Source organism: Pleurodeles waltl, chromosome 3_1 (assembly GCF_031143425.1).
Source record: "Pleurodeles waltl isolate 20211129_DDA chromosome 3_1, aPleWal1.hap1.20221129, whole genome shotgun sequence".
In the NCBI taxonomy this organism is placed as follows: Eukaryota; Metazoa; Chordata; class Amphibia; order Caudata; family Salamandridae; genus Pleurodeles; species Pleurodeles waltl.
Window position 1 is genome coordinate 1,864,151,749 of NC_090440.1, and position 25,972 is coordinate 1,864,177,720.

Here is a 25,972-nt window from a genome sequence, read left to right on the forward strand (position 1 = left end):
TGCAAGGTTCTACATCACGAACCTTTGGAAGATGTGCCGTGACTGGTCAAAGGGAAGGTATCATTCTAGCTCCCAAAGTCATTTCCATATCTGGTCCTCATTGCAATCAAAGTCTTTGTGTAAGTCTAAAAAGAAGCATAAGAAATAAAGCACCACTTTTGAACTCCAGCGACTATGCAAGGCGATTAATGTGTCTCTCTGTCTCACTCCTGAGGAGCTGATTCAGAGTTTGGTCCTGGTGCAACCCGAGGTTTTGGATCTATTGGCAATGATGCAGCAAACAGAGGCCTCTCATGCTGCTTATATTTGGCATACTTTTGGCTCCCTGTGGTGCACCTTTGGGCCCCAAAGATTCGCAGAGGTGTCCAGTTTAGATCCTGCATCAGGCTCACCTTTGGTGCTATCTGTGCCTCTTGAGCCTGCATTGGGTTCCACATCTCTTTTGGTGCTGACTTTTGTTCCGGTACCACTCTCTGCGCTGATCCCTTTCTCATGGGTTCTGGAAGAATACCACATACCTATGGAAGTTCACAACATCATACTGTCTTTGAATCAGCCCCAGTTAAAGCAGTGCGGCAATGGTATGAGAGTTCAGCCTATAACCAACCCTTCAGACTCCGATACCTTGCTCTTGCCAGGTGGTGCAGCTGATAACTTACATCAGCTTTTTGTATCAGATTCCTATAATAATGACTACAATTAAGGGGACAAATTCACACTCATCTGATGACAGTTGGTATGGTGAACTACAGGATAACAGTGGTCTGGGCACTTTCCCAGATACTGGGCTAGTTTCTCTATCTGGTCCTGCAACTGAGGGGAGTGCTTCTTTTGCGATGATCATGAACCAGGCTGCAGAGGTCCTTGACATGCAGCTATCTATGCTTGAGGTCAAAACTAACATCTTGACATAGATACTCCAGCCTGGCCATGCTCTTACCAAACCTCTGCTACCATTTAATTATGCCATAATAGATACCCTCGTAGGCAAGTGGGCAAAGCAATGTTCTGGCAGTCCCTGTTAATAGACAGATATTTAATCGCTGCAGACCAGCACTGACTGATCCTGAATTTTTGATGCAACACGCTACGCCTGGGAGCTTGGGGGTCCAGGAGTCCACCAGTAGATTCAACCCTAACACCTTTCTCACAAATCCTTCTAATCACGGGCCTAAGCCATGAAGACGTTTGTCAGAGCATGTTTTCTTCTTCTTCTCTTCCATTCCACTAAGTTAATGCTAACTGCCTTTTAGGTCACTACAGTGATGCCTTATGGAATGCAGTTGTTCAAATCCCTTGGACAGTTCCAGAGGACCTACGGGCATCTTAAGCACAAACCATACAGGTAGGCCAGGAAGCAGCAAAATTTGTGGTGCAGTCTGGCTTCTACACAACGGACTGTTTGGGTAGGGCTGTGGGCATGAGTGTGGTGCTTCAGGGCCACACCTGGATTTATTCTGCAGGCTTCTCTGGGGTTTTATAGGCATCTTTGATGGACATGTCATTTGATGGCTCTCGCTTTTTTTGTGAAAATGTCAACTCTGCCGTGGAATATTTTTGAGAGTCGCGCAACAGTGCCTTCCCTAGGGACGTCAGCTATACTAGACAATTTTCCCCTTTTGTGGCTATGCTAGGGATGTGCTGTACTGCCATAATGCCACACCACGTAGCTGGCACGCCAGTCTGCACATTCATTTTGTGACCGTGGCCAAGATACCCCAAGATAATGTTCAGAGCATCCGGTACAATGTTGAGCTCAGTCCTCCTCTCTCCCGAGGTCCCTTTTTGACATACATGAGGCAGAAATCAGACATTTCAGTTGCCGATGCCTAGTGAATCACAAATGGCAGCTACATCCAGCCTGGGCAGAGCATTTTCTAGCCATGAGGAGAAATCTGGCTTGAACTCTTCTCCACCCCCAAGAACATACAGTGTAAGCATTTTTGCACGCTAAAGTTCCCAAAAAGGTTCTCTCACCACTTAGAGTGGAGCTCTGGACTCTTGTATGTCTTTCTGCATCTACCCTTCTTGGCTCGGGTTCCTAAAAAGATCAAGACCTAAGAAGCCCAAATCAAGCGGGAGTATCCAGAACCCCTGGGCATGAGTATCAGTCCTCTGATATAGCTCCACCTTTGGGAGGATCTAATGTTGCAGCAACAGGACAGGGTCCTGCACCTGGAGATTGAGCAGTGACAGCTAGTCTCCTTTGATCTTCCTCCTGAAATTGTTGATGTGATTTTGGCTGCCAGTCATACAGCTACATAATGTCTCCGTGTGCTGGGACAAGTTTGTGACTTGGTGCAACAACCATGAGATTTAACTGCTGTTAAGGCTATTTGTTGGCTATTTCAGCTTTTTTTTAACTTGCTCGATCAGCTACCTTGTTTTAAATCACCTGTTGTGATGAGATTTCTCAAAGGCTTACACAAAAGCCCTTTGTAATGCCAGGGGGACTTGAATTTGGTTGTATCTTTTCTATTGTGTATCCAATTAGATCCAATACATAGCTGTCCTCTACATCTCTTAGTTAGAAAAACAGTTTTTCGGGTTGCAATTATGTTGTTTTATCCTGTGAGTGAGCTGCAGACCCTTTTGGTCCAGTTGTCTTAAACAACGTTCTTCCCAGACATGCTAGTGCCAAGAACATGAGCTGCATTCCTGCCAAAGGTAGTAACAACTTTCCACTTTAGGCAGGTGATAACTCTTCCCACTTTCTTTGTTTCACTTCACCCCTCAGAAGGGGAGGAGAGGCTGCATCTTTTAGACCTTGTGGTGGATGATACACTCTTTGTGGGGTCCTCTCTGGAGATAAGGGCAAGGTCCTTTTAGACTTTACCGGATTTCGGAGCGAAGAGGGGAGGAGGGTGTAGTGGTCTAAGTGAGGTTTTTATTCTAATGCCAATGGCCGCTCCTTTGAACATGCAATAATAAGTAGCATTATTACCAGTTTTAATAAGCCTCACTTTCTCGACCTCTGGACTTTTGAACTGCAGATCACACAAATGTTAACATCATCTTGCTTGCTATAATAATTGCAGTCCCTCATAAACAAACTTGCATATTTCCATAAATTTATGTTCTATAGCAGCATCAAAGTTTCAAAGGAAGATATATGTTTTCATCTGAGACCCACGCAGCATGTCTGATGTTTTTTAATCCAGGTCAGCTCGTAGATTGGTTCCAGACTGGTGTCCTACGTCTTGCATTTCCCGCCAGAGCCCTGGGCTGCTTTTGAGGTTTCCGTTACCTGTTAATTTACATGCTGTTTCACACATTCAATTTCTGCATCGATTTTTAAGTCTGGCGCAAGCGCTCTGACGTGTTGTAATCTATCTGTGGGCTTTTAACCACGCCCACCGCACACCCATCACTGTCACATGTTCTTGGGGCTTGCCTTTCTAAAATCCTTTGTTATCATCAATCAGCTTTAGGTTTGTCGCTCCGTGGGGCAGTTTTGTTAACATCTTGGCCATCGACCCCCGTAACATGGATAATTGCACAATTGCTGAAACGTTTGACCGCTAGCAAACTTCTTTTCCCTTTTGTGTGTCTCCTTTGCTCTCACGCTGGCCATGGCGCTTTGAATTGGTTTGCTTATGTTAACTATTTTACTTTTCATTTTCAATTTATGTGGCAAGAAAAGTTAGTTAGGAATTTACAACTCTGATAGCTCTAACTCGAGCAAACATGAGACCCATTGCATTGCAAATGCTTGTTCTTTTTTCTCTTTGCAGTATAGAGCAACTGACTTCGTTGTCCCAGGTCCTGGTAAAGTGGAGCTCACATACACCCCAAAAGATGGCAGCGCACCAGTGACGTATGTAGTCCATAACTTTGAAGGTAAGTTGCGCATTACGAATCACATGTTTGGCTGTTAATAGTGCCCAAAGAGATGCGGTTCAGAACCCATAATTAGAATGATGTACTAGCCATGAAATATTTTCAGAAATGATACTTTATTGTTGCGTCTTTTGGATTACAGATTTCAATTAATAAGAAAACCTTGAATTCTTACTACATTCATAGCAAAACTGTGCTTTCTGGTTACAGTAACAACTCTCCTTTAAAATGCCTGCAAAGCAACACCCTGCAAAGCTATCTGCGTTTTCTTTTGGTTTATAACAGTAAAACAATAGTGATCACTGCTTCTGTTGGTGATCAGATATCAGTTATTGCTCAGGTGCTATCTGATGGTTTAAAGTGAGTCTGAGAGAAATCAGTGTTGTACAAGCATGAATACATCCATGTTCTCACTCTGTTAGTAACTTCACAGATTTACACGTACAAAGAACGGAACGATAACTGCTCAATCAGCAGTAAGGTCACATTTTACTAGAGTAAATCAGGTGAACATTTATTGTGTGTGGTTGTGCCTGCCATCAATCACTGGTTAACAGATGCAGTATATTCGATTTGTAACTGGCTGAGTTATTCCATGGTCATTAGCTTGCTATCTGGTGCTGGCATGCAAGATAAGGTCTTTCTCTATTACCACATCACTGGCAGACACTTTTACTTATGAAACCCTCATATTCCATCACTGAACATTCGGTCCTTTCTGAATTTTAGAGAGTTTAGGCTATGCACTAGACTGACAAACCTTCCAATGCGAGGGTGATCACTTCTGAAGATACCTGTCTTTATGACCGTTTTAAGAAATATTTTGTGCACTGTTGTGCTTAGAAACATTTCTTGCACAATTGGGAGTGAAGCTCACAACCTCTCTCACATGCAGGTTTGTCCCAATCATCTACATTACAGCTTTTTTCAGGAAATTATGAGGAATACATTTTGACATTGGCAAGGATCCCAGGACGAGCATTTGGAGGTCACAACTCACTCCAGTAGAAGCCACCAGTAGGGTCCAGGGCAAGTCCAGTTTGAAACTGGTCGGCTGGTTTCTTCTGAAAAAGGGGCTTCATTGAGCTTATTGTGTCCCTCCCTGTAACTTAACAGGAGGTCAACCAACTTACCCCTGGTGCCTTCTTCCTTGTCTTGGGTACATGTTGGAGCAGGTCCAGCCTTTCAGATCCCCTCACATATCTCAACAGCAGATCCACTAGTATTTGGAAGAGGGTACCTAGTGTTGCCATATTTATGCCTGACATTAGCATGTGGGTGATGGTGGCTCCTTGCTCCTCCCTAACCAGTGGGGAAAAAGTTATTAGGGATAACCCTACCCACTTTTACAGCAAAGCCTGCGTACCCTACTCCAAACAATCCCACAGTACCTATCTGCCAAAATCCAAGGTAGTGAACCCTTCTACCCTTGTGCATAGTCTGTGTTACCATTCTGGAGGTGTGATCAGTGTAATGAGCAACAACTCCTCTATGTTCACTTAAACCATTTCTGGGGACAGCTCCTCCCCTACTGGGATTTGGTGCCCGTCTGACTGGCAAAACAAAGAAGGTCCCTGTCCAGGTGCCTGCTAACATTTTCCTTTGACAGGGTAGGCCTCTTTGAAGTTAATCAGATTCCTGGGTACAGTCCAAACGGTTATCTTGCCAGAGGAACAGACACATCTTTCCACACCAAAGGCCTTTGTCCTGCTCGAGGATCAATTTTTACACCCTATTCAGCTCCCAGGTGACAGTTGGAGGTCATGTAGATGAGCCCCCAGAGGCCTTAGGCAAGAAAAAGGTAATTTTCTAAAGTATCTTTTCTTTAATAGTTATTACAAAGTTCATTCTATTGATAAATTGGTAATGAAATAACTACTAAAGGAGCCTTTGTTTTTGGTGACATTTCTTTATTAGGGTTTTCAAAAAAAGAAGAGCAGAGCTTATTAGCAAGCACAAGCATGGTCTAAATATCATTATTCAAATGTACAATTAAATTGGCATGTAGTTTAGGAATTCATCATTTTAACAATTTGCCAACCCACTGCATCCTTTATCTGTGTTGCTTATTCTTCGCAGATCACTTTGCCAGTAGGCGTCTCTAGTCTCATGGGTTTGGGCATATAGATCTACTCATGGTCATAAAATTATGTACGCTAATTCACAAAAACTGACAAGTCTGCTTTATGTATATTACATATGATAAAAATAATTGTAATCTGGGACAAGGGTGTGGGGGTACCACACTTTGAGCAATCAATGTATGGTTCATGTTACAGTTCTTATATAACCTTAGTTAGGGCCACGGAATCCTGTCATCTCTGCTCTTCTGAACACAGTATGGACAGTAACACGTTCATGCTTAAGAGTCTTAGAATGATATGTTTGATGGCATGTTTAGCTGTAGATACACATACTGTGTGCATAAGTCTGCCATCTAGTGTTGGGCTCGTAGTGTCACAAGTTGTTTTTCTTTGAAGAAGGTTTTCGAGTCACGAGATCGAGTGACTTCTCCTCTCGGTAATACTGCACATGGGCATCGAGTCCTTTGTTAGATTGTTTTCTCTCCGCTGTCTGGTTGGGACGTGTTTTCTCTCGCTCTAGTGGATCACAGTTCGGGCCTTCTGAACTTTGTCTAACTTTCTATAATACTGTTGGTATTGTTTTGATCGTGTTTCTATCTGTATTCGATCCAATTATAGCCGTTGGGGTCGATTTGTTACGGCTTTAAAAGGGGCCTTGCCCTTTTAGGGCCCTCTTCAATGTCGGGCTGATGGAACAGACTCCGTTTCGATTCTGTCCTCGGTGTCACGCCAAGCTCCCATACAGTGGCCAGCATTTGGTGTGCAATCTCTGCTTATCTCCTGACCATCGAGAGGCTACTTGTGACACCTGCAGGTCGTTTAGACCGAAGAAGACTCTCCAGGAGCGAAGAGCAGTTCGACTGACAAATGCATCCAAGTCTACAGAGGACGCACCAGAGATTTATGGTGAGCAACATGCGCAAAAGGAGGAAGAAAAGAGTATGGTGCTTTCAATTAGAGACTTAGACTCCAACCACAACTCCAATGCAGACACTCACCCTATACCTCAAGCGGAGGTATACACCTGCCCCGTCACACCACCCAGCGACATTAAAAAAGTCTCCAGCACTGGTCGTCGGTCCTCCACTGCCTTCGGGCCATGGTCAGATCCGAAAAACAAGTGCGGATGACCAATCTTCGGGTTCGGGACTGAGAATCAAGACCAAAGTGCTTTCGGCACCAGCAAAACAGACTAGCCCAGCTGTTTCGGTATCGAGGCGAAAATTACAGCCAAATATTTCAGAACTGAAAAAACATTTCATCTGTTTTGGAGCTGATAATTTCGGTCCAAGTAAAACACTCAGCACCTAAGACTTCGGAATCAAAAACGTCAAGTCTACTCCCACACAAGAAACCTCATACATACAGCTAATTCCTAGAGGTTATGAACGCTCGACATCGCAAATTACAAATACAAAAGGGCACAGGAAGGATAATTGCCTCTCGTCCAGTGACAATAAAAAGAATATTATCCTTTCGAGAGACTTTAGATGCTGGACCTCCACCAACATAGGTTTCAAAGGACAAGGAGCAAGAAAAGAGGGTGCAGAAACAACCTTTGCCACCACATTCTCCTCTTCCTCTTCCCTCCACACCACCATCACCCACATACCAGATGCACATCGCTCCACAGACATTGTCAGCATCACCACACAGGGATGATTTCAGTGACATTCAAAAGGACGCAGATCCAGGAGATCTATATGTCCCTGACACCATTACATTCATTGAACCATATTTATACCCTGCTAGACCTTTTCCTCCAGAAGGCACTACAGCATGCAATCAGGTCATAGTGAGAGCAGCTGCATACCATAATGTGCAGATGCACACTGACTCCATAGAGGATGATTTTCTCTTTAATACTCTCACAACCACTCATAAAGAGTATCAATCTCTCCCAATGCTACATGGGAGGCTCAAACACTCAACAAATATTTTTAAAGAACCAGTGAAGGTCCGGTTTATCAGTCCTAGAGTTGATTAAAAAAATGTAAACCAGCTCCATCAGATCCAGTCTTCCTAAGAACTCAGTTACCACCAGACGCCACAGTGGTTGGGGCAGCAAGAAAAAGGTCTAACAGACAGTCAACAAGGGATGCCCCTTCCAGATAAGGAGAGCAAAAGGCTAGATGCTATAGGGAAATGGGTTGCCTCACAAGCAGTGAACAACTGGAGAAAGGCCAACTCTCAATCTAGGTATGGCAGGGCCCACCGGGACGAGATGGTAGAGTTGCTCCAATACCTTCCACCAGAGCACCAGAAGCGTGGACAACAGATAGTTAAGGAGGGACAAACAATTTCAAATAATGCCGTTAGATGCCCTACAGGTGCAGCTGACACTGCAGATAGGGGCATACATACCAGCATAGTTATTAGAAGAAATGCATGGCTCAGATGTTGAAGCTTCAAACCTGAAATTCAAGAGGGAGTTTTAAACATGCCATTCAACAAAGAGCATCTGTTTGGGCCAGAAGTGGACACAACCATAGAAAAGTTAAAGAAAGATTCCGAAACAACCAAGGCAATGAGGGCATTATACACTACACCTGCTAGAGGTACCTTACGCAGACTACAATTCAGAGGTGACTTCAACCAAGCAGCCCCAGATTCAGCATCCACTTCACAAAAGAAGCAGACCTTACAATTCTATTCAAGAGGTTCCTTTTGAGGCTCATACAGAGGGTCCAATAATAGAAGAAGAGGCAAGCCATCCACTTCTAGAACTTCCTCTGCTGCAACCAAACAGGGACTCACTCACCATCCCCAGAGCACATACATCTCTTGTGGGAGGAAGGCTGATACATTTTAATCCACAATCTTCAAGACCATCAATGCTTGTGGACAGGGATTTGACAACAATCAGCTTGGCACAAGTAATGAAGGCAGTTAAAGCAATGTGCCTAGGGGGTGCTCATGGTCTAAATGGCATCCTGGCTTAAGTATATAAATGGGCTCCAATTAAATGGGCCTCAGTTACGGCTCACCTTTTTCAACAGTACTTGCTGGGGTAAGCCATTCCAGAGTCATGGAGGGGCTCACTACTGGTACCAATATTTTTAAAGGGACCCAGGTCATCCCCTGCGAATTATAGGCTAATGGTACTCCTGGGCACAGAAGGGAAGCACTTTGCTAGCGTTTAAAACTCAGAGCTTCAAATTTGGGCTTAAAGTATAAATATAATTAGTCTACCCAAACTGGCTTAAAAAGGAGAAGCCATATTGAGGACACCTATTCTGTTTGGCTCATTTGAGCTAAGAAACCATGGCCACGAAGGCAAAGTCTCTATATGCAGGTTTTATTGACTTCCAAACGGCCTTCGATAGTGTCTTGAGATCGAGGCTCTGGGGAAAAACTGAAGGCCTGGGCAATTCCAACTAATCTATTGAATGCCATTATCGCACTTTACAGAGACACATGGGTAAAAATAAAGATCAGCACTAGATGGACCACCACATCAAAAATATTGACTGGTAGGGGCCTAAAACAAGGATGCATATTGGCACCATTGTAATTTAACCTGTACTTAGAGGACCTGCCAATCGATCTAGAGAGGGTGCGGGTGTTCCCCCCCCCTCCCCCTTCCCCCCCCCTCCCCCTTCCCCCCCCCCCCCCCGCCCCCCACCCACCAAAAATGGGAGGCACCAGAATAAAATTGCTACAAAATGCAGGTGGTACGGTGCTCCTAGTCCAGACGCCTATCGGGCTTCAGCGTTTTTTCAATGCACTTGAGGCTTATTGCCAGAAAAACAGCATGGAAATAAATGTCACAGAAACAAAAGTCATGGTAGTCTCATCAAAATTGAATAAGTCTGGGGCTTGGTTTATTGAGGGGAGCCCTGTGGAAGTAGTGGAAGCCTACAGGTATTTTGGGGTTTATCTGGACCACAGGGGTCGCACTTCAACTCATATCCAGGCCCAGCAAGCAGCCACAAACTCATTGGAGTGGGCTTTCTATAAACTTAGAAAGTCACTAACGATCCCTGACTTAAGACCCCTGCTAGAAGTGATGGGCTGTAAACTACTTCCAACAATAACATGTGGCGCAATTATATATAGTCAGCAATTGGCTAATTGGCTTGACAGGACACAATCAATCTGTTACCGCAGAGTATTCTCTCTACCAAATTGCACAGCACGTACACAAATTCGTCAAGAGTTTGGCCTGATTTCTCAGCACTGGTCTCTGAAAACCACATTTTTAACATACTGTGTGAAAGCCACACAGGCAAAATAAGACACATTAAAAAGTAAAACCTGTGAAACAATTTAAAAAAAAATCTAACTAATTGGCACAAGTGTATTAGACAAGCACTGGACACCCTTGAGGCCAAGGAGATTGGGCAAGTGGCCTCCCAGGGCCAACAGTCTGCAGACTAATGATTAAGCAAGCAAAGCTAATCTCCCGGAAGCAGGATTGTAAGGCGATCAAGAATCTTGCTCATGGCAGTTGGGCAGCCACTCTTTACAAGACAGGGACTGTGCCTATTTACTTCTCCTTGCCATTCAATATGGTCCTTAAACTGGAGTTAATGAGATTGGGGCTAATTACATTAAAAACATATAGGTATGGTTGGTAACATCTTGAAGCCAAGGACAGGCATTTTAGATTTTTTGCAAGGAAGAAGGAATCATTCATTCATATCCTGTGTATATGCAAGAAGCTGCCCCATCAGAGTATTTCGGCTCCGACCAGTATGGCGCACTGTACACATTCACACTTGTAACGCAGTCATGGAAGCATGTGTGAAAAGTGAGTGTTTACAGTTGACGGCTAGATTTATAAAGTTGTTGAGAGCAGTCTGGTCCCTTTCACCAAAAGAGTCAGACATTATATCCTGCACCTTTGATTAGACTTTTACTTGCATTGGGGATCCCTGAAGGTCCTGGAGTTTAGCCTGAGATCAGTTGAATATCCTATTAGCGGCAGAAATGTTGCACTTTAGACTTTCCTATTTTAAATTTTTGCTTTTAATCAACAAGCATTTTTTAAGCTATTTTTCATCACAATTAAGTGGGTTAGGTAAATATTATCTTATAGTGCTCAAACATTTTTTAAAATTTTTTTATGAAGGTATGTTTATTGTAATGATTTTAAATAATTGTATAACAAGGAAGTGTCTATCTTTCTTGACCAGAAGGAGCAAAACTTTCAGTCCTTCAAAAATGAAACTGGAGTAGTTGGTCTGCAAAGGTTCACACACATTCGTCAAAGGGGTGCAAAGTTATAAAAGGGACACAAACCTGAAAAATCACCCCAACTATAACTAGAGATACTGACACTTTGTTAAATATATACATATCTATACTTCTCCCAACCAGGGCGTGGAGAAGGAAGCTGCACGCAATCAAGGTGTTGAAAATTTGTCTTTATTATTCAGCATAATCACCATTTAGTGAGGGAAAGACGGCCATATACATATAACCTACTGGCGGTAGCCATTAGGTAGTTATAGCTAGCACCAACTTTTCCCACAGAAGAAGGTTTTTTTGTTTTGCTAATAACTTTTGTGCTGTTTTATGAATCTTCACAACATTTTAAAAAATAATTTTGCCACTCACTATAGCTGGTGTGTGTAAGGTTTCGGGGTGATTCGTCAAGCGGATGGCGGAGAAAAAGGGGTGGTCCCAAAACATTTCCCCATGCAAAGTCTATGGGGATTTAGAATTTTTGTACACGACTACCGCCCAGACTGCTGAACGCATTTACACCAGATTTGGCAGAGAGCTAGATATTGGTCCAAAAAAATTTCGTTTTGTTATTTGGTGTAACTGTATTCTATAGTTTTGGAGTTACTAAATAAATAAAAATGTGTATATCCTCCCTCAGTTTCTTTAGGTGCGCGGCACGACTTATGTTATAGCAAATATACTTGCATCACATAAAAATGGATGGGTGATTCCAACAGCTCTGTTTACCCTCCTCTAGAACTATCATAGGGTTGTGAACTGTTCAAGATCTTGAATTCTGCAAACGATTTCATACGCCAGCAGTACGCCTGTATCAAAGTCTTCCTGCGGCAAAGCCTCTAGATGTGGAACAGTTGGAAGTGTCTATCCAGTCAGACACATGCTGCTGTTGTGTCACTGGGTAATTATTATTCATACCTGGTGCTCTGAAGCCTCTCCAATGTTTGCAAGGTTAACTGTTTTAGTGATATCCTTGTTTGCTTTCCGATGCATAGTATGGAGTTCGATCCCTGGTGCAGTTGTTAAATTATGTATGGGGCATTAGGAACGGCACTAAGAGATATACAGGGTTTGTACTATGGAACTTAATGCTTGGCCCTGTTCTTTCCATAATTTATGGTGCATTCTGAATGAACAGCACTGCTAGATGTACAACGGTTGTAGCATGGAGTTTAATGCTCTGACCAGTTCTTTACATAATTTATGGGGCAATGGGAATGAACAGAGCTGAGAGCTGTCCACTGTCGTCTCGCTGACAGAGAGGATGGTTGTTCTTTTCTACAGGAATATGGTATTTCAGTAGTATGAACCGAGCTAAAATGCAGCACTAATAATGAAATTTTTATCTGAGAAATGTACTGAGAAAACCGCATACTACGCAAAATTCTCTTTTGCTTTGTATACTATTTTCAGGGGTTTCTTAGGTCTCATCGGAGACAGTACCCACACGGTGTCACTTGCAACGACCGATTATTTCTTTAGAAAAAACTTCTTAAAAATGAGCTTTTAGGCCGCTCATTACTTACAAGTGATTGGCTTCATTGTCAGTGTTATTTTCTTCCTCTTCATTGGCGAGCGCAGCAGCGCCTGTCGGTTTCCCTTTGTCTCGGTATGTGTATTTTCTTCCCTGGATAGTGGGCCAGGTACTGAATGGTGTCTCTCACACCGTGTCTCTGTGATGCTGATCCCTTAGTTCAATCCATGTTGACAGACCATGAAGGAGATTTGGTGTCACTTTCGCAGTCACTCCAGTCACATACACTGCGCATGGTAGAAAGACAGAAATGAAATTGCAAGGCTCACAGGGTGAATGTACATAGCTGACCATACGTGACATATTTTGTCAATCCTAGCTTTTTAGTCAACGGTACTTTGTATTTTGGAAATCGTCGTCTCTTTTTTTGTCATTTTGAAAATCCATGCTTGCAAAATATTTTGACTCAAAAGAAGCGAGACTGGCCGAAGAAGTTAAACATGTCACCGTCACTTGGCACCTGTGCACATCTCTCCCTTGAATTCTGTTTGGCAGCTGATTATGGTGTGCTTATTTTGTGGTGTGACTGTTCTGATTTTTATATTGTACCTGTTTCTGTGAGAGAGGTTCTTTCCATGTTTTTTTTTTTTTTTTTTTCTTTTTTTCAAAGGAGGCTCCCAACCGGTTTGTGATAGAGGTATGCAAATATTAGGTTTAAGTGCAAATGGCTCAAAAAGTTCTTAATGGTTGAGAATAAACTCAGTTCAAAGTGTTTGCCATTCCTTTATCAAACAATCCTAAATTAGTGTGCCGGGCTTGCCTGCGCTTCTTAGTCTGTTGCCCCCATGGTGAAGAATAAGCCCAGTAGTTGACCTGTTTTTACCTCCTCGTCCAGGCTATGTGGCGGGTGCAGGTTGCACCGGGCTTGGCTCTTCTTTTGCGAGAGTCCATGCTGTGTGTGGACATAGGCTGCACACCAACCATCATAGCTTGACTCTTCTTTCATGGGGGAGTTGAGGTGGGACCTCGCTCGGGCAAGCCGATTTCAGCAGCACGCCCCTTTAGGGCAGCTGAGGTCTGGCACTCGGACGTGGCAGTTGTGGCACCCAGGCCTATAAGGATTCTTCGCTTTAGTGGTGACTTGGCTTTCATCTCCTTAGGTAGTGACAACACCAGTCCCTTGAGCCCACAGCTGAGTGCTGGGATAAATGGTCAGACATGTTCTGGTAAAATCTTGGTATGGATCAACCCTTGAACTGCGCATAGAGACTGGGATGCAGTGCACATCACTCCTACATCTCTCAGTTGGCTCTTCAGTTTTTATTCTCCTTCACTCAGGAGACAGGCAGGCTTGTGTGCATGAAGTTTCCTATGATATTACTTCTGCTACACTTGTATGTGTGAATGAACTTGCACCGCTGTTGCCTGCACTTTGCCTTTTCCCTACAGGAGGAAAGTCCTGTGCTGTTTTTGCTGTTGAATCCTAGTGAAGTAATGTCTAGGGCCTCCGCAACTAATTTGATGTCACCCATTTACATTGGCATCCTTTCTATCCAGGGTTGCCATGCAAACCATGGACCGAAAACTTTGAAATGCATCTCACTTGAAAGAGAAAAGCTATCCAGGACTTTTCATGCAAAACATGAGCAGAAAGGCTCCTGCCATACATTCCTCTTGCAAGAGAGAAGTTCCAACAAAAACATTTGTTGTATTTCTACATACACCATCCTACTCTGGAGGTTCATCTGTAGAAGAAATGTAAAAGAAGATTTTTATGAAAAATGGTGACACAGGAAAGTTTTAAGTAAAGAAGAATGGACTATTTATACTTTAATTGGTTGAATCTATGTACCTGTGTTGACTATATCAGAATGAGCCTTTCTAATGTGCTCCTCTGGCATTGCTTTACTCTCTGTGAAGTGCATACTGTGTTGTGTGGAAGCCCGCATGGCAGTATATGATGCACTGGGGATTGTTGTGCAAACCAGCTTCATGCTTAAATGTGTAACACAGTGGCTGAAGTTTCTGCTGAAAGTGTAATATGTAACATTGACGAGTCATGACATCCTTAACAGCCTAGGCAAAAAAGCGGTCCCGACATGTTTCAGCAGAGCCTTTTACTGTGTCATTTCTAAACTGGGGAACATGTTGTCAAACTGGCACATGAAGCCATATGGTAGCACCTAGACACCGGAGTATTTGAGCAACAATATTCAAGCGCCACAAACATATGTTGGAAGCTCTCTAGTTTGTAACGCAGCACCATTACATACCATTCTGACGGCCAGAAAATAAAACCACATCTGATTTGCTACCGTTATATCATAATACCAACAGTCTGATCGTAAGTTATGTTTTTTGAGATTATCATTGGCTAATTGGCACATAAACAACAAACAGTATCAGATGCTGCTTGTACTGCTGCGGGGATGTGCCTTTTGTGCAACCAATGTTTCTGATTGGTACATCACAAGTGTATACTGAGCCAAACTCTGATCTACTGGACTACCGGGGAGCTCCTTTTCAGGATGTCTCTACAACTTTAGGTTTACTAATTTCTTTGGAAAATTGTGTTGCAAAAGCCAATTGAGTTCCTGATTACTCTACTTGTAATTATTGATTGGAGGAGGGAGAGGGGGGTCCCGCGAGATCCTCTTCTTAAAGGATGCATTCAGGTACATTTCTGTGAAGACAGCGGAGCACACAGTGAGGCCTTTTAAAACCAGTTTGCAGTATTCCATACTGTCAGTCTGACTGCAAAACGTATATAGTTATGTGCTTTTTCTTGGACGCTAAGCTTATTGCAGCCATTCCAGCGTATATTGTGGGGTGGATGGCACGGGTACAATACTGACACATGATGGGTAGCATGGTGAGTGTATGTGGACCCCGCTTCAACATACTTTGCTGGGGGGGGGCACTCCCGCTCACGGCATGTCTCTGTGAAGCCAATCTTTTGATGCATGCTCAGCTGGGGAGACGGCTTACAGCATGTGCCCTTGAAGGTGATCCCATAGGGCTCACATTGCTGGATAGGCAGCACTTAGATCTTTCTAGTATGGTGACAGCTCACGCTGTGTCTCTGTGAAGCTGATCTCACAGAGCTTTTCTGGCCAGAGAGGCAGCTCTCATGGCCCTCCCAGTGAAGCTGATCTGTTTAGAATTCCTTGTTGGGGGACAGTGTTGTTACCTTTGTCTAACTATGCAATATCTAGCATTTTATTGTTACGAGATGTAAGATTGAGAAACTAGGGATTTACATGGAGAGCTTCTATAAATAAATTGATTGAATAAATAATAGTATTGATCTAGGTTTTGTTATAATTAGTTAATGAGTTTTATTCATTGTGCATAGATAGTTTGGGCTGTTTCAGATTTAACACTTTCAATTATATAACAGCATGCCTGTTTCATCTGATTTCTTCCTGGGCGTAGATGGCGGTGGTGTAGCTCTTGGAATGTACAACACAGACAAGTCCATTGCTGAATTTGCACACAGCTCCTTCCAGATGGCCCTATCTAAGGGCTGGCCTCTCTACATGAGTACCAAGAACACCATCCTGAAGAAATACGACGGGCGGTTCAAAGACATCTTTCAAGAGATCTATGAGAAGTAAGTTGTGTAATTGACACCTGTGGGCAGGGATTGAGTATTTGAACTTTTGCAATTGGCTGATGCTGGCCTTTGAACTGCAGGGACGAAACCATTTTGAGAACCACCAGTTCTAAAACTGAACGTTTACAATATCCCAGGGAAAGGCATGCAGTAAGAGTGAGATCTTTGTGTTTGTATGGCCAGGCAATGCCAACATTAAGGACGTTGGATGATTTCAAGCAAACACTAGTTAAAGTTGTACAACCTCCCACAAGTAGATCAGGGAATAGGAACCCCTCTTGGTTGATGTGTCAGCGCTGGAGTGCCAAACAGCATATGATAGTTTTGTTAGTAGATTAATAATTAAGGACTGAGAATGTCATGACAAGTTAAAAGATCATTCACTCTAGGGAACCATGATCACCATAGTTGTGCTGCTTCCATTGGAAGCCTGACATGAAGAGTAGAGTCTACATTTGGGTATTCACTGCGATAACGTAGCACCAATGTGAAACAAAGGTGTTTCACGCTCTTGATACATCTTAAAGCAATAACAGGCTGCTTCAACAGGGCTCTCTGAGAGCCTGCAACTTCAACACTTTCTCCAGCACGGGTGAGACAGGAAGAATTCAGGAGACCCAGAGGGTGGTGGGGTGGCAGGAGGCCAGGTTTTCTTTTTAAATATTTTGGACCAAGAGGAGACGCCATGTTATGTATGGTTCCCCATTACTCATCTATCCCTGCAGTTGAAGGCAGGGCAGGTGACTTGAGTGAGGAATGGATATTAACAGGAATGTTTTTAACCTTATAGCAATGATTGACATCATAGAAAACAAGCTATGTTTTCAATGTCTATTTAATGTCACTCAGAACCCGTTGGTGACAAACATCCGTGTTACTCACTGTTATGTTTCTGTAATTCTGAATCTTATGTTTGGCTTCCATTGGAAGCCTCCGTCATGAATACCAAATTCGTACTTGGGATATTTACGGCAAGAACGTACTGAGAGTGGGAAATAAAAGTTGTTTTCCACTGTTGCTGCGTCCTAAAGGAATTCAGGGCAGTTCTGACGGGACTGTCTGAGAGCCTCAGCGCAGCACTGGCTCTAGCACAGCTTTAGGAAGTGAGGTGGTTGGTGGGGGTGTTGGAGAGTCAGCGTGTGGGCATCTAGAGTCCAGGTTTTTGGTTTACGTTTAGGGCAGGGAGGAGAAGCCTTGTTATGCATGTTTCACCATTACTCCCCTGCAAAGCAATTGAAAGTAGGAGCAATTAATTTGGGTGGACCATATGTAACATAAACCTCTAGATTGGTGACGGTGGATGAAGGACGTCCTTCACCGCTGGGTTCTTCGTCAATTTGATACCTTGATGAACAGCATCCCTATTATTCACTGTTAACCATGTACAATTCTATATGTGATATAAATACTTTAAATACCCTATCATTATTGTGAACAGCGTTTTCTGACATCGATAACCCACTTCAAGTGGTGGTTACTGAAAGCCATAACTACCGTCGTGACGTACTACAGTTTCAGTGCGTCACTCACTGGACTGTCGGCTGCCACAGCGGTCATGTTGCTGTTTTAAAAGAGAAGTATAAAGCTCTTTTCCTTTAAGAGAAAGCTGGAAAGCACACCATAGTCACAGAGCCTCATTCCTCATGCGACTTCAAAGAGTAAAGCAGGTAAAAAATTAAACACTCGATCACGTTGCCTGCTTCCTCTCGCTGCATTGAGAGAAAATCTGTTATATTTGAGAGTCTGACCTACCTACAACAATTCAATGAATGCATTTGAAAGTAGATGTCTTGGCCTCACACTTGCTTTAGACAAGTAGTTAACTGGGGGAAATTACATTAATTATCAAAGTACCTTTCAGTGGGAAAAAGCACAAATACAAAGAGCACCACTTTTTAACTTTAGTGCACTTCAACATATAGCCACAAGAAGGTAAAGAAAACTAAATAAAATTATATTATGAAATTATATAAAAACTGTATTTTCCAACATTTTTTTCATATAGTTGGTTATCACTTTTAGTAAAGCCTATTCTCAAATAGTGAAAGTGCACTGGAAACACATATAACTGGGTAGTCAACAATTATGGTGATGTTTTTTACCTCGGGGCTCTGAGTGACCTAGGCAACTAGAGGTTCGCTTTCATTGCCTATAACAACACTCAGAACCCCTAGCGAAAAAGGGTATGGAGGTGACTGGTACATATTTTGTTACCTTTGGCCATGTAATGTATTGCTTCCAATTACTCCCCTTCCCCTGTGTAGCATTTGAAAGCAGGGGTACATAAAAACATCCCTGTTAATCTCTGTTACCCATTTATAATTCTATATATTATTATTAGTGTTTCTTAACCCTTGAATTGCTTGCTGTGCTAATTTGATTTCCTGTAATTCTGAAGTTCGTTGTCCTTTCTAAGATGTTTTCTGTTCTAATTTGTCTTGCCCTTCTGTGTGTTGTGGTTCTGGATCCACTGTGCCTTTCCATTAGTCCTTGTGCAGGCCCATTCATATTATTCGTGTAGTTCCTTGGTTAATCCCTGCTTTCTGTAAAGCGTCATTCTGACAAGCAGGAGGCAGTGTGATGTGATCAACAGTATCCATTGTGCTTGGTGGAGATGCTTATGTTATCTGCATTTCGTCGTGGATTTAGAGTTTGTGTCCAGATTCCCAACTTTATTCTTCTAAACCTAAGAGCTGTAGCTAGGAATGCAGCCAGCAGCGTTGTCATTTTGTGATATCTGAAACTGACAATGGAACGTAAGCAAAAATTGTAGAAGCCTTTGGCGCTTTGAACATGTGTAGGTAGATTGTCTTGAGCTTTTGAAGGCTTTTCCTGTCTCTGACGCGTGACCTTTTTTTGGGAAGAATATCTCCATGAGGCGAAATTGACTTAAAGGAGAAACTCTGGATAAAGTCGGGCAGCAGGCTGTTGTCCTAACTCTTGGCTAACCCTATTCAATGATACCACCTTCCTCAAGTGTGCAAATGTAAAGTGGCAAGCATTTCATTTTTGTTCTGAAAGGTGGTACACTGAGATACAGACGGAAGAATAGATAAAAGAACGAACTCCATACTAACATGATAGTAGTACACAGAATCTACAGAACAACACACTCTGCCATACCGTTGAGAGGCAGAGTAGGGAGTGAAACAGATTGAGAACAAGAGGTATTGCATTATTCTGTTCCAGCTCTTCAAACAAAAAGTCAGTCAACGTAAGTTGTAGCTTCTTCGAACTCTAAGAGCAGTAATTCTTTACCCGTAATAACAACCCAATTTCTTCTCTATTATTTGTTTATTGTTGTACCTATGATGCTATTTTGCTTTCACATTTAAAAGCCCTGGTTTCGTAAACTTATCACATAACCCCACAACCTGCTCTGTTTGCTTTACTGTGATGGCCACTGTGGTTACTCTATCTACGTTACTGCAAGTGGTCCATGGCATTTATGGCTAATTCAATGTTCACCTACTATCTAAGTCTTTAACATTTTAAACTCACAAAAATAAGATTTGTGCCACTAAGGCTTAGCCGTTCCTTGTACAACATACATTTCTAGTGATTAACATAGAAATAATTATTGTATTCATCAGCTTGGAGCCTATAAATAGTGTGTTGTAAAGCACAAGGCAAGGAAAGCTAGAACCTGGCAAGAGACCAGAGCACTGCGCTGCACATGCTACACCTCCTTTTTTATTGTTTGAGTGGCAGAACATCAGGGAATTCAGTTACTGATCACAAATAAAGGCCTTCATTTAGTGTTTTTGGGCAATTTTCACCAAGTAACTATAGGTGTTTACATAGATCGGGCTGGTCATTGTGCTGTAGATATTGCCCTTGTCAGTCAAAATGCACCATTTGGCATCAACAACTTTATTTATAAGTGACAAAATTACCTCAATGTAATTTTAATGTTACTAACAATGAACACATCAGTAATTTATCAGTTTGATACATTGTGCCTGCTCAAAAAAGGTTACTTGAGTACAACGAGGATAGTCTAAAAAAATATTAAAGGCAGTTAAAAAGTAACCCTAAGGTTTGTGAAAGAATGACTAGAAAGTCGGTCATGCCTTTGATATTGTTGACTAAAAATGCCACTGAAAACAAAGACAACCCTCGCATGAGCTACCAAGACGTTTTAGTGAGTTTAGTAGGAACAAGCATTCTCAAAGCCAATAGCCCTCACTTATAAGAGCTATTGACTTTGGCAGTGTTTTATAGCCATGCTGAACAGCAGTGCAGATTCTTTGTAGTGTGGCTAAAACACATTTTAAAAAGAGCTATGATGCAGCCAACGAGGATGCACTTTTTTAGAGTGCATTAAGGCTGGTTACATCATAGTCCTTTTTAAAATTATTTTTAGCCATGTTGCACCACAGCCACGCTGCTATAAAAATCATTACCAAAGATGACAATGGCCATGCTGTACAGCATAAACAAAACGAAATGGAATACCACTCCATCAGCTCTATCTAGGAATCCTTGTTGTCAACTAATGTGTGGCTCTCTCCACAAGTTAGCATGATTGAACCAAACAGGCTGTAACTGGAGTTGTGCTTCTGATTTTTCCTTGCTGTAATAAATGTACACAAACTGTAAATGATTTTATAACTGAAATAAAATAAAAAGATTCAAGCAAAAAAAACTGCAATGGTGGAGCCATTAGACTCAAGGGTAGGACCCATTGGCTTTGCCAATGCTTGTTAGGTCATGGCACAACACCCCTGTGATCCTGAGCAAATCAGTTAATCTCCCTATGCATAAAAAAGAAAAAAAAAATACGTTTGGCAAAAATCCTAACACATAAACAAAGCAATTGCGCCTATGTCCATGTCTTAGGGACTTTCATTTCGAAGCAGATAACTTCTGTTGTCACATTGGAAGCAGATAACATCTGTTGTCATAGTACGCATCCATTTCAAAGAAGAAAAGGGCTTCTTTGAAGTGCGTGTGGCAAAGCAAAACATAACTACAAATGGCAAGAGGTTCAACAAGGACAACTGGAAAGAAAAAGTAAAAGTAGTACCTTAGTCACAGCGCGATCAGCGGAAGAACAGCAATCAAGCTGAAGCAATCCAAACTTTGTCTATGCTCCAACCAAAAGAAGAGGAAGTGAAGCCAGCACGCGATGGTCAGTTAAAAGCCAGCAAATAAGAGTAACAATGAAGGCAATGACTGTTATGCAATGAGAGGGCTGCAAGCCCTGTTCTATACAATAACTCTCGCAAGCAAGTGCTCATGCAGCTCAAGCGCTGTCACAGGTGAGACCTAAAAACAACAGCTCCTAGAAGCTCGCTGTAATCTGGATAGGGATCATCTTTGTAGTTTGTGATTCAGAAGAAAGGGTGACAAAGAATTCATGATATGATCAGGTTAAAAGCAGCGTAGTGAAAGTGAAATAGCAGAAGGTGAAAAGATGGTTGCTGCAAGGTCCATGGAGAAGACTGCAATAAGCAATTTGTAGCATTAGATTTGTATTAATAAACAGCATATAATATAATCATTAATTGTCATATCTCAATAAAAAAGAAAAGCATAGCATAAATATGACAAAACAGCAACATAGTACTTGACAAGGAAGTTAATTTGTAAATTGCAAAACTAGCTCATTTATCTGTCTATACGTCATTCACCAGATCAGGTACAATTAAAACAAGACAATTAAAACAAAAAATCAAATAAATGGAGCTGGCATCATTAAGCTGTGAAAGAGAAAATCATATTTTTAGACACAAGTTGTAAGTGTGTGGCTCTTCGCCACTGTGACAGGGCCCTAAAATGTTTTAATGATGCCATTTTCACACCTTCTGTCTTGAGACATGTCCTTTTGTTTTATCTAAATAAGATGCCTCTTAGAATTAACCCCGGTTTCGGAGGCGTGGCTACCACCCAAGGAAAATGACTTCCTAATCGGAGAGCTCTGCCGTGCTGACGGACGAAAACAGCCAGCTCTGCTGACACACTCCCTCCACTGACAATTTAAACAGTGCCCAGCATATAGGGAAGGTGTGGTGCTTTCAGCAACCCACTTTTGGCGAAAAAACTTCAAGAGGAACACCTCTTATAACCAAGTGCTTCAGAAGCTGACTCAACACCTGACCCTAAAATGGCTGACACCAGGACTCCACATGGATGAATCTCTACTTGACTACCCCAGCGTCACTACAAACATCCTACCCTAGAGGTGAGCACTTAGTGGCACTACTCTACAATGCTCAATAAAGGTAGGATGTTTAACCCCTTCGCTGCCAGGCCTTTTCCCCCTCCTGTGCCAGGCCTTTTTTTGCCTATTCGGGGCAGTTCGCGCTTAGGCCCTCATAACTTTTTGTCCACATAAGCTAACCAAGCCAAATTTGCGTCCTTTTTTTCCAACATCCTAGGGATTCTAAAGGTACCCAGACTTTGTGGGTTCCCCTGAAGGAGGCCAAGAAATTGGCCAAAATACAGTGAAATTTTCGTTTTTTTCAAAAAAATTGGAAAAAGTGGCTGCAGAAGGAGGCTTGTGGTTTTTCCCCTGAAAATGGCATCAACAAAGGGTTTGTGGTGCTAAACTCAGCAGCTTCCCAGCTTTCAGGAACAGGCAGACTTGAATCAGAAAACCCAATTTTTCAACACAATTGTGGCATTTTACTGGGGCATACCCCATTTGTGCAATTTTTTGTGCTTTCAGCCTCCTTCCAGTCAGTGACAGGAATGGTCATGAAACCAATGCTGGATCCCAGAAACCTAAACATGTCTGAAAAGTAGACAAAATTCTGAATTCAGCAAGGGGTCATTTGTGTAGATCCTACAAGGGTTTCCTACAGAAAATAACAGCTGAAAAAGAAAAATATTGAAATTGAGGTGAAAAAAACATAAATTTTTCTCTACGTTTTACTCTGTAACTTTTCCCTGCAATGTCAGGTTATCGAAAGCAATATACCGTTACGTCTGCTGGACTCCTCTGGTTGCGGGGATATATAGGGTTTGTAGGTTCATCAAGAACCCGAGGAACCCAGAGCCAATAAATGAGCTGCACCCTGCAGTGCGTTTTCATTCTATACCGGGTATACAGCAATTCATTTGCTGAAATATAAGGAGTAAAAAATTGCTATCAAGAAAACCTTTGCATTTCCAAAAAGGGCACAAGATAAGGTGTTGAGGAGCAGTGGTTATTTGCACATCTCTGAATTCCGGGGTGACCATAGTAGCACGTGAATTACAGGGAATTTCTCAAATAGATGTCTTTTTTACACACACTCCTATATTTGGAAGGAAAAAATGTAGAGAAAGACAAGGGGCAATAGTACTTGTTTTGCTAATCTATGTTCCCCCAAGTCTCCCGATAAAAATGGTACCTCACTTGTGTGGGTAGGCCTAGCGCCCGCGACAGGATATGCCCCAAAACACAACGTGGACACATCACAGAAAACAGAGCTGTTTTTAGCAAAGTGACTACCTGTAGATTTTGGCCTCTAGCTCAGCCGCCACCTAGGGAAACCTACCAAACCTGTGCATTTCTGAAAACTAGAGACCTAGGGGAATCCAAGGAGGGGTGACTTGTGTAGCTCGGACCAGGTTCTGTTACCCAGAATCCTTTGCAAACCTCAAAATTTAGCTAAAAAAACACATGTTCCACACATTTCTGTGGCAGAAAGTTCTGGAATCTGAGAGGAGCCACAAATTTCCTTCCACCCAGCGTTCCCCCACGTCTCCCGATAAAAACGATACCTCACTTGTGTGGGTAGGCCTAGCGCCCGCGACAGGATATGCCCCAAAACACAACGTGGACATATCACAGAAAACAGAGCTGTTTTTAGCAAAGTGACTACCTGTAGATTTTGGCCTCTAGCTCAGCCGCCACCTAGGGAAACCTACCAAACCTGTACATGTCTGAAAACTAGAGACCTAGGGGAATCCAAGGAGGGGTGACTGGCGGGGCTCGGACCTGGTTCTGTTACCCAGAATCCTTTGCAAACCTAAAAAATTGGCTAAAAAAACACATGTTCCTCACATTTCTGTGGCAGAAAGTTCTGGAATCTGAGAGGAGCCACAAATTTCCTTCCACCCAGCGTTCCCCCACGTCTCCCGATAAAAATGATACCTCACTTGCGTGGGTAGGCCTAGCGCCCGCGACAGGATATGCCCCAAAACACAACGTGGACATATCACAGAAAACAGAGCTGTTTTTAGCAAAGTGACTACCTGTAGATTTTGGCCTCTAGCTCAGCCGCCACCTAGGGAAACCTACCAAACCTGTACATTTCTGAAAACTAGAGACCTAGGGGAATCCAAGGTGGGGTGACTGGCGGGGCTCGGACCTGGTTCTGTTACCCAGAATCCTTTGCAAACCTAAAAAATTGGCTAAAAAAACACATGTTCCTCACATTTCTGTTGCAGAAAGTTCTGGAATCTGAGAGGAGCCACAAATTTCCTTCCACCCAGCGTTCCCCCACGTCTCCCGATAAAAATGATACCTCACTTGCGTGGGTAGGCCTAGCGCCCGCGACAAGATATGCCCCAAAACACAACGTGGACATATCACAGAAAACAGAGCTGTTTTTAGAAAAGTGACTACCTGTAGATTTTGGCCTCTAGCTCAGCCGCCACCTAGGGAAACCTACCAAACCTGTACATTTCTGAAAACTAGAGACCTAGGGGAATCCAAGGAGGGGTGACTGGCGGGGCTCGGACCTGGTTCTGTTACCCAGAATCCTTTGCAAACCTAAAAAATTGGCTAAAAAAACACATGTTCCTCACATTTCTGTGGCAGAAAGTTCTGGAATCTGAGAGGAGCCACAAATTTCCTTCCACCCAGCGTTCCCCCACGTCTCCCGATAAAAATGATACCTCACTTGCGTGGGTAGGCCTAGCGCCCGCGACAGGATATGCCCCAAAACACAACGTGGACATATCACAGAAAACAGAGCTGTTTTTAGCAAAGTGACTACCTGTAGATTTTGGCCTCTAGCTCAGCCGCCACCTAGGGAAACCTACCAAACCTGTACATTTCTGAAAACTAGAGACCTAGGGGAATCCAAGGAGGGGTGACTGGCGGGGCTCGGACCTGGTTCTGTTACCCAGAATCCTTTGCAAACCTCAAAAATTGGCTAAAAAAACACATGTTCCTCACATTTCTGTGGCAGAAAGTTCTGGAATCTGAGAGGAGCCACAAATTTCCTTCCACCCAGCGTTCCCCCACGTCTCCCGATAAAAATGATACCTCACTTGCATGGGTAGGCCTAGCGCCCGCGACAGGATATGCCCCAAAACACAACGTGGACATATCACAGAAAACAGAGCTGTTTTTAGCAAAGTGACTACCTGTAGATTTTGGCCTCTAGCTCAGCCGCCACCTAGGGAAACCTACCAAACCTGTACATTTCTGAAAACTAGAGACCATGGGGAATCCAAGGTGGGGTGACTGGCGGGGCTCGGACCTGGTTCTGTTACCCAGAATCCTTTGCAAACCTAAAAAATTGGCTAAAAAAACACATGTTCCTCACATTTCTGTTGCAGAAAGTTCTGGAATCTGAGAGGAGCCACAAATTTCCTTCCACCCAGCGTTCCCCCACGTCTCCCGATAAAAATGATACCTCACTTGCGTGGGTAGGCCTAGCGCCCGCGACAAGATATGCCCCAAAACACAACGTGGACATATCACAGAAAACAGAGCTGTTTTTAGCAAAGTGACTACCTGTAGATTTTGGCCTCTAGCTCAGCCGCCACCTAGGGAAACCTACCAAACCTGTACATTTCTGAAAACTAGAGACCTAGGGGAATCCA

The 25,972-nt window shown here is 43.0% G+C and overlaps 1 protein-coding gene across 1 annotated transcript in view; it reads left to right on the forward strand.

Annotated features, from left to right (window-relative positions):
* Positions 1–25,972, forward strand: part of IDH1 (isocitrate dehydrogenase (NADP(+)) 1) — a 197,977-nt gene that overhangs the window by 117,071 nt on the left and 54,934 nt on the right. The window contains exons 4-5 of the mRNA XM_069225945.1: positions 3,735–3,840; positions 16,024–16,201. Of these exons, the coding sequence (XP_069082046.1) occupies positions 3,735–3,840; positions 16,024–16,201 (284 nt within the window). The remainder of the gene's footprint in view (positions 1–3,734; positions 3,841–16,023; positions 16,202–25,972) is intronic.